Source organism: Agelaius phoeniceus, chromosome 15 (assembly GCF_051311805.1).
Source record: "Agelaius phoeniceus isolate bAgePho1 chromosome 15, bAgePho1.hap1, whole genome shotgun sequence".
In the NCBI taxonomy this organism is placed as follows: domain Eukaryota; kingdom Metazoa; phylum Chordata; class Aves; order Passeriformes; family Icteridae; genus Agelaius; species Agelaius phoeniceus.
The window spans coordinates 6,754,672-6,763,881 of NC_135279.1; the positions used below are offsets into that span (position 1 = coordinate 6,754,672).

General features: G+C 54.0%; 1 protein-coding gene across 2 annotated transcripts in view; it reads left to right on the forward strand.

Moving 5' to 3' along the window:
• Window positions 1-7,096, forward strand: part of CAMK2A (calcium/calmodulin dependent protein kinase II alpha) — a 34,759-nt gene extending 27,663 nt beyond the window's left edge. For both annotated transcript variants that reach the window (XM_054642548.2, XM_054642549.2), the window contains 4 exons: window positions 397-472; window positions 1,291-1,385; window positions 1,739-1,976; window positions 2,171-7,096. In XM_054642548.2, the coding sequence (XP_054498523.1) occupies window positions 397-472; window positions 1,291-1,385; window positions 1,739-1,971 (404 nt within the window). In that variant the 3' untranslated portion in view covers window positions 1,972-1,976; window positions 2,171-7,096. The remainder of the gene's footprint in view (window positions 1-396; window positions 473-1,290; window positions 1,386-1,738; window positions 1,977-2,170) is intronic.
• Window positions 7,097-9,210: the final 2,114 nt, after the last annotated feature.

Genomic DNA, 9,210 nt, shown 5'->3' on the forward strand with positions numbered 1-9,210 from the left:
AGAGCATCCTTGGTCCAGCTTGCCCTGGCTGGCCTCTGCTGTGACTTCATGGGGGTAGAGGGTCCCAGCTTAGCAAGGTTTTTCAGTCAAGACCAACCTGTCCCAACTTTTGGGCTAAGGGTAGCTTCCCAGTTGGTGATTAACCCTTTGGCTCTTTAGGAAATTACAGGCATTTTCAGCTTTGCCCTGGCTTTGAAAATCTGGAGATGAAGAGCCCTTCTCCACCTCTCTCTCCCCACTCGCTCTCCTGCTTTTTCCCTGTACAGTTTCCAAAGTCCCCCCACATCCTCTGGTCTATTTCTGATGAGATAAAGATCTCTCACCGATATGGTGACACCAGTGCCTACTTCTGGTTTGCTTTATCCTTTTATTTCCTTGTTCTCTTTAAACCAACAGTACGGAAGCAAGAAATCATTAAAGTCACAGAGCAGCTGATTGAAGCAATAAGCAATGGCGACTTCGAGTCCTACACGTGAGTGTGCCCAGTGTGGGTTTGGGCTGGGTGAGGGCTCAGCCTCCCAGGCCAGGGTCTCACACTCTTACAGTGCTGCCCAGGAGATTTTACTGCTGCCAGGGCAGGGTGATGAGGTTGATGTGGTGGGGAAGAGTGGAGACCTTCCAAAAGAAGAAGGAGACATCAGTTTCTGAGCCTGATGCTGTTCTTGTGCTCAGCTGGCCACAGTTGGCTGGTCTCACTGTCACAGATGAGCCCAATTTTTGGTTTGCAGAAAGAGGAATAATTGTAAACATGACTTATGGTGAAAGAAGTGTTTGTATCCATGGAATCCATTATATCCAGATTGCCACAGGCTGCTCTGAAGTGTAGATGATTTCTGCTTGCTGAGCTGATGCTGTTCAGAGTACACCTCTTCTGTGTCCAAGGCTGATGTAATTAGTGATGTCTGAGTGAGTGCAGGTTGTCATCCCTGCCTCAGAGGATCGCAGCAGGGATATTTTGACACAGAGCAGATAATATGAGCTTTTTCCCTGATGTCTTTCTTTCTTGTAAAGATGATGACAATGTTTGAGAAGGTTTAATTGCAGAGTGTGACTGATGGAGAAGGCACCCTGCTTTGGTGGGGCCTTGGCTACAGTTAGTGGGCAGGAGGGGAGGTGTGCTGGGCAGAATGCAGGGCTGAGGTCAGATTTTTGCAATAATTACTCACTGGTGCAGATACTCCTCAGGCTGAGGGAGCCATCCCGAGCAGGAGGCATTTGGGCTCTTGAGGGTCTCATGCCAGAGGTGGTGAGATAACCTCTCCCTTTTCTCTCCCTTTCCTGGCTCCCCAGGAAGATGTGTGACCCTGGAATGACTGCTTTTGAGCCTGAGGCTCTGGGAAACCTTGTGGAAGGCCTGGATTTCCACCGATTCTACTTTGAAAACCGTAAGCAGCTCACTTGCTTTGTGAGGGACCCCTCCCACCTCCCATGTGTCTTGACCTCCAACAGTTTGTTGGAGGGAATAGGGCTAGGGTTGCTGTGGGAGCATCTCTGGCTGATCTGGAAGATCCCAGCAGGAGGTGTTAGGTCCCCTAGGCCAGGTATCTCTAGAGGTTGTTAGGTTAGCTGTTTTCTAGAGGGACCCATCCTGAATCCACCTATGCAGCATTTACTCAGCCCCATCAAGCAGAGAGCTTAGCACAAGTGTCTCCCCTTCCAACATTGCTGCCACCCTGAGCAAGAGCCACCCAAACCCCTTCCCCTGCCTGAAACCACTTGTGCTTGTCCCCCTCCCCAGTGTGGTCCCGGAACAGCAAACCTGTGCACACGACGATCCTGAACCCCCACATCCACCTGATGGGGGACGAGTCTGCCTGCATTGCCTACATCCGCATCACACAGTACGTGGACTCTGGAGGGATCCCCCGCACTGCCCAGTCCGAGGAGACCCGCATCTGGCACCGCCGGGATGGCAAATGGCAGATTGTTCACTTCCACAGATCCGGCGCGCCCTCGGTCCTACCGCAGTAATCCCTGTGAGCATCCAGGGCCACGAGGGATGGGGAGGGCTGGGGGTGGGCACGGTGCAGCTCACAGGAGGTGGGATCCTGTGCTGAGGATCTGTGGTGGGGAGGTGGCTGATGGCTGTGGGATAGCAGTGGGGAGAGGGATGCTCTGCCAAAGGGATGGTTAAAGCGAATTCCGGCTCTTCCTGGTTTGTGTTTTGCAGCTGAAGTGTGGCCCTGCCCGTGCTGGGTTTGTCACTGACTGACTACCAAGGGGAGACCCCCTCCGACATGTTCACCTACGGGACTTTGGCTGTTGGCTCTGCTGCTTGGTTCCCGCTGGAATAACCCCTCGCTTCTCACCGCACACACTCGACAGCCCCGCCAGTGCAGCACAAGCATCCATCAACCCCCACCCCGCCAGGGTCACGGCACTGGGCCCCCTTCCTCTGCATGAACCAGAACAAGAGAAACCATGGACTCAAACCCAAGCATCTGGCCGGTGTACAGGCCCCCCTCATCGGCTGCACAGCGTTGGTGGCCTCCTCACTCAGCACATCTCCTGAACTGGGCTCAGGCTCATCATCCACCTCCATCCCCACCCCTGCTGGAAGCCCTCCGAGGAAAGGGGGGCAGTTTTGAGCCGCTCTCTGCTGCATCCTCCCTGCGTGCTGGTGGATTTTGCTTTGCTGCTATCAAGGTCCCTGTCTGCTGCCATGACTCCTGCCTGCTCCCAACCTGAGTTCCTGCTTCCCAGCGGCCTCGTCCAGGGAACTGCAACTCAATCCATTTGCCAAGTCCATTTTTCATGCGTACCTGTGCAAGGAGGGCCGTGTTTGGATGGGTGAGTAAAGACTATCTGTTCATTTTCTCTTCCCAGCATAGGCTGGCTCCTTCCCAGGAGAGCAAGTAGGTTTGCACCCTGGTTCCAGGCAACTGCTGTGCCAAGAAGGATGCTCTCCCTCCTTCCTCCCTTCTCCCTTTGGAGCAGAGACTGGCGATGCTGGGAGAAGAGAGGAGGAGAATGACAACTGCTTCCCATCAGCACAGATGGGAGCTGGGGCTCTCCCATCCATGTCTGGGCGGCAGCATCACCCCTGCAGCCTCCTCTTCCTCACCCACCACCCAGCCTGGATCCTTTACCCCAGCACCCACCCCTGCCCCACACACACAGCACTGGCGTTCCCTTGCTCCTGACTCCCAGGATGGGATGGGGGCAGCCAAGCTGGCTGCTGGCTCGGGGCACCAACCTCCATGGCCCCCGTGACTCCTTCCAGCGACAACAAGGAATGCAAGCTTTAGTGACAAACTGCAGAATCTGATTGTGCTTCAACAACAACAAACGAGCCTTTCGCTGTCTTCTCCTTTGAGCGCATGCCTTTTTATAGGGAAAACAAACCAACCTACCGTGTATTTCGTAACTTGATTTTGAGTATTTGCTGAAATGGATCTTTATGTAATAACTAGAAACATTCAACTGTTTAAGTGGGGTGGGAGGGGGGATTTTCGGGGGTTGCTGTTTTTTCATTGCGTTTACATTTGAAGTGGGGTTGTTCTGCCACGATGCTCCTGCCAGGGGTCCCACGGCTGCCAGCCCCCTCCTCTCACACCGTGGTGGCTTGTCCCATTCTGTCCTGCAGCGTTGGGTGGCAAAGGCCTCCACCTCCAGGGGCCCCCATCTCCAGGGGCACCCACATCACCGTGGCACCTTCCTGCACCCTATGGGTCTTCCTGCAGGGCAAACCACAGGGGTGGCTCTGGGTGTGCCACCAGCGTGTGGCTTTCAGGACAGAAGACATGGCCGGCAAGGGGAACGTTGGTCTCACCTCTTTGCCATCAGGTAGAGGTCAGAGGGTGGGTGTTCTTCTGGCAATTCTTCCATTTCACATTCTCTTTTTCCTGACTGGAGCCTCTTCACTCACTGGTGTGAGGCTCCTGCAGCACTGCTGCCCCGGGGTACTTTCTAGCTCCACTCTCTTTGTCTGCATGGTGTTCAACTTTCTAGACGGTGCGTGTGTTGAAAAACAAAGAAACGAACAAAAACTGCTTGTTTTGGACCTAAAAAAAAAAAAGGAAAAAGGAAAAAAAAGGAAAAAAAAAAGAGGAAATGTTTCCTCCGTGTAAATTCTGAGTGCGTATTTTGCCTTTTCTGTGGTTTTGAATGCTTTGCTCTCTGTTGAGGCAGGGACAGCCACCATGCCAAACGCAGCTGCGTCCTTGCAGACTGCAAAAATATTTTCCCACTGGATGGAGGGGAAGAAATCTAAACTGCTGGGGCACGGACAGGCCCTGAGAAGTGTTTTGGTGTGTTCCTCTGGGCCAGCAGTGAGATGGCTGCTGGTGATGTTTGTAGGAGTTGCCTTTTTGGGCGCAAATCACAGAGCTGATCCATGGGTGCCCACGGGGTTCCCCATGCCTTTGTGCACCATAGGCTTGCAAGAGTTCCCCAAAGCAGGGAAATCCATGCAGGGAAAGAATTAGTTATTAAGGTAGAGTTTGGGTGTTTTTACAGATCTGTTTTTCTTCCTGTAGTCATGTAGTGCTGAAGTTTTTTTTAATTTTTAAAGGAAGGACTCAGCTCTTTCACAGTTCTCTCTCTCCCTCTCCAGAGCTGGCTCTGAAGCCAGCCGTGGTCAGTGTCATCCACCTTCTGATGTCCAAGCTCTCCAGGTGTCAAGAGGATTTTTGGGAATTGGTATAAGGTGGATGATGATGGAGGACATCATATCAGGGCTCTGCATGGGGGCTGAAGGGCAGATGCCATCACAGCCTGGTTTTGAAGCTGCTGATAGCTGTGGACCTTGGATGGGCTGTGAGGGTCAAGCTGCTCCAGCAGCTGCTACTGAGAAAGGACTGGGGGTCTGGTGGGATTCCCTGGGAATAACAGATGAGATGTTGGGGTAGATACAAGCTTCTTTCACTGAGAACCCACAGTCACTTCTAGGGAGAAGCATCTTGGCTCCCAGGAAGGCTTTGAGGTGTCTTTTTGGAGGGAGTTTCTCCTCTTTGATATTTCCCCAAGATTATCTCCTCAGGAGGCAGCTGGATGTCCTTGCAACACTCCTTTGCAAGGGAAGCAGAGTCTGAAGTTTAAACTCATTCTAGTCTTCCAGTCAAGCTGCAGCCTGACCAAGGAAGACCCAACTTTCCAACATGCCCATGCTGGCAGCATTAAGCACCTGCACTTTAGGGGTCTGTCCTGCCTGGTGTCTCTGCCCCACCTTGCCCTGCTTCTCCAGAGCGGGTTCCTGTATCTCCAGAGCATCTCAGCAAGCACTGATGGACCTCCACCTTTTCTTTCAGTATCCATGGAAAGCATCTGTTTCTGTCTTCCTTCCCACTTGCTGATTTCTCCTAAACTTGCAGGAAAGCTGTATAAATAAGTTTCCACCATCCTTCTTTGGCTGGAAGAGCCAGGGATGCTGCTGTTATATCTCTACTTTTAAGCTGTTGACACTGTCCCTGACACATGCAAACGGGCATCGCCCCAACAACCCCACCATGGTTCTGGGAATGACAACGTCCAGGGATGTTCCTAATAACCAACATGGACAGGGCCACCTTGTTGGGATGGAGTTTACCACCATGGACCTCCTGTCCCATCGTCCTCAAGGCTGGAGATCAGGCTATGGCACATTTAATTTCCTGGCACAGACAGAACTCCTCTCCTCTGGTCTCCTGGTGCCTGGGTCAAACCAAACTCGGAAGTCCTCCAAACTCATCCTCTCTTCCTCCTCTCCCAGACCGCAGGGATGTCTAACTGGAGGCACTTGCTGTAGTGGTGTTGAGCTCCCAGCTCCACAGGTGGGTTTGGGAGCTGCCTGTTTTCCTTTCCTGGCTGCCAAGGTCCACTGGCAACATCATCATTTCTCACATCTTGCTGATGCATCCCCTCTGGAAGACAAAGAGGCCTCTGCTCTTTGCTGGAGGAGCAGGCACCCTCCTCCTCACCCCAGCCAGACACTGCTGGGAGAGTTGTCTTTCCCCCCCAAACCTGCATGAAATGCCCCTTCTGCCAGGCACCAAATCCTTGTCTGACCCCCCAACCTGCCTCTCCTCCCATGGATGCCCCATGGATCTCCAGAAGCTGGAGCAGGCAGCAGTTATCTCCTCCCACTGGAGCTCCCGGTGGGCTCTGCAGCCCATGGTGGGATTGCAGGGCTGTGTGTGAGGGGCAGCCACACAGCCCCATGGACCAAGAGTGTCTGCCAGCAGGAGATCACATCCTCTGATCACCCCAGGAGACAGACTGACCCTTCTTCCCCACCACAGGATGGGTTGTGGTGTACCCCTCCTCTTGATGCTGCACAGGTCCTCCAGCCAGCTGAGACCTTGCCCGTGTCCCAAGGTGCAGGTCCTGTCCATATCAGACAGGGAAACCCAGATATGAGGAGGCTGTGGGGACACCAGAGCAGGGGCTGGTGGCCACTCTGCCACCAGATGCATCTGAATCTCCTTCCCTCCTGCAGGTCATCAACAGGGAGTGGGAGAGAGGGAGCAGTGGAGGGGACTGTATCGAGTGGCTCCTTCCTTCTTTGGATTGTTGTCCCTTTTTTCTATTGTTGCACAATTTTAGGGCTTTTGTAACATTTTTTGGACAAGCAGGGAAAATATGTTAACAGTGGTTTAAGGAAAGAAAATGAAATCTATCTCTCTCTCTTATATATTATATATATATAAAAAAATATATATACTTACAGGAAATCTCTATGGAAATATTTATTTAAGATGATTGCAAAAAATATATTATAATTAAGAGTATACCGAGCTTTGTCACGTAACAAAAAATCAAGCCCCGGGGAGGGGTAGCTGCCTGTCCCCTCGTGTCTGTTTGTCCGTACGGTTGCAGCTGAAGCCTTTCTCTTCTCTTTTTGTAAGTGCACTCGAACTGTTGAGCAGTGTGACCGTGTTGGATTCAGTGGGAACTTGGGGCGGGGGGGGGGGTGTGGGGGAGGATTGTTTTTGTTTCCTTTTCCTTTGTCTTTTCTGAACCTGCGGCTGTGAACAGAATGATCACTGCTCAAATCGGATGCTCTGTTTGGGGAGGGACGGGGAGCGGGGTGGGGGTGGGTGTGGGAGGGAGGGCGAGTGTCAGTTTTATTCTTGGTGTTCAAGTGCAATAAATAGCTACCAACTTCTGAGCATGGAAACGGATGATTCTCCGTCACTGCAGTGACTCAGACCGTCTGCCACCCCCTGTCCCTCTGTCACCGCACTCCTGTCCTCGAAAGCATCAGGGCTGAGAGCAGGCCTTGGGCAGGGGCTGCAGGTATCCTGCTGCCTGCAGGGTGCTGGTGCTCTGGACACTGCCCACCCCTGGTCTCCAGCATCTCTGGGGTTTCAGGGAGCTCAGGGTGCTGCCCAGACCCAGCTCATTGCCTCCAGCCCTTTTCCCAGGGACAGGGAAGGCAGGTGTTCAAGCTAAATGGGGGTGGGGGTGCCCACTGGGAGGTTTGGGGGAGTTTAGAGGAACCTTGTGCTACAGGGTGAGGGGCACAGGACCTCCAGCTAAGTCCAGGGAGGGTTTGGGGAGCTCCCAGGGGCAGCTGCTGGGCTTTGCTCATGCAGGTGGGCTGGTACCTCAGGGGGACTGGAGTCAGGCTGCCGCATTCCCTGTTCCTGCTCCACGCCAGGCCCAGCCCAAAGGGGTGCCCCTTTGCCCCCTGTCCCTGCCATCTGCCCCAGCAGGTGTCAGCACTGGAATGTTCGCTTTGCTGCGTCCCCCCCAGCCCTGGGCAGCCATGCATGGCACAGGACACGTGTCCTCTGGATGTGCCACTGCCCCACTGCCTTTTGCCCTTGGTGTCCTTCCTCAGTGCCAGCTTTGCCTCCCAGCCACATCCTGGCACAGCCTCAGCTCCGTCCCTCCCATTGTCTGCAGCACAGTGCTGGGTGATGGCAGCTACCAAAGGAGAGCCCTGAGGATCCCAGGATTGCTGTGGGGCTCTGGGGAATATGGCAGGACCCCCTGCAGGTAGGAAAAGCTGAGAAACATCAGAGCCTGGACCATTTGGTGAGCCCAGAGCAGCTTCATGCTGTGGGAAGGCATCAGGTTCTCCTGCTTCTTCTGGTGCTTTGTGACCAGGAGTGCCATCATGAAACCCTGGAGTCCACCACCCACAGAGACCCCTGTGTGTGCCCCTCCAGGGGCCAGCCCAGCCCGGGCTCCCTGGCCAGCACCCACAGCGATGGCTGGGCAGCACCGTGACCGGCAGAGGCCTCCTGCTCAGTAAATAGTGTCAAGGTTAGAGCAAGGCATTCATTGGGGCCATAAATGTTTATGGTAGGCCCTCCCTGCTCCCCAGCCACCATGGCCTGGGCTTTCCATCAGCCACACTTTTATGGCTGGGATCTAATGATTAACCCAGGGCCAGCAGCCCAAGGTGCTCCATGACTGTGCTGCCAGAGCCCCACAGAGCTGGGGCAGCTGGAGCTGGGGGACCCCCATGGGCTGCAGCCGTGGGGAGTATGGGGAAAGCCAGCAGGGGTCCTGCAGGAGAAAGGAAAGGCACAGCCATCTGGAAATGAGCTCAGCATCCCTGGACAAGAGGAGGTGAGCAGGCAGGAGGAGCTGTAGGAGCCGATCCTACGCTCTTGGAGGGGCAAAGGCAATAATTAAATCCCCTATACTGTAGGGAAAGAAGACTGCATCCTCCTGACAGAATTCATCCTGGAGGTCAGTGCTGGACCCAGTGCACCAGGAGCACATCCACAATCCTGACACAGACACTCATTTTTCTCTTTGTCCTACAGTTTTGTCTTTTACCAGGAAAAAGATTTGCAGAAAAAAGACCAGGAGGAGCTGTGCCCCTCCAGATGTGTATGGGAAGCCCTGGAAGCTCCTCTGGATGTGCCTTTCTTCCATGCTGAACACCTCCCCAAATAACCCAGGCAGGGGCTGTGTCACACAGCTACGAGTGAGCTGATGGCACAAGGCACACATGACACTGGGATGATGGGCACTGGCAGCACCAGGTCCAAACAGCCTCATCCAGGAGGTCACCAACGCCCTCAGGCCAGCAGTGTCAGCAGGAGGTGGGACATGGGCTGATCTACCCCACATCACACACAGGCACTGAAACCCAGCCCTTCTCCTCTCCCTGGGAAAGGCAGCACTCAGGGCTGGGGCCACACCTCGGATCTCCCTTGGCAATAGACACAGGTCCAGCTGAAACCTGTCCCTGACCCCCTGCACACATGAGGGACAGGTTACACCATCTTTGCTCTCCCTTCAAATCACCCCAACCTTCCCAGACACCACAGG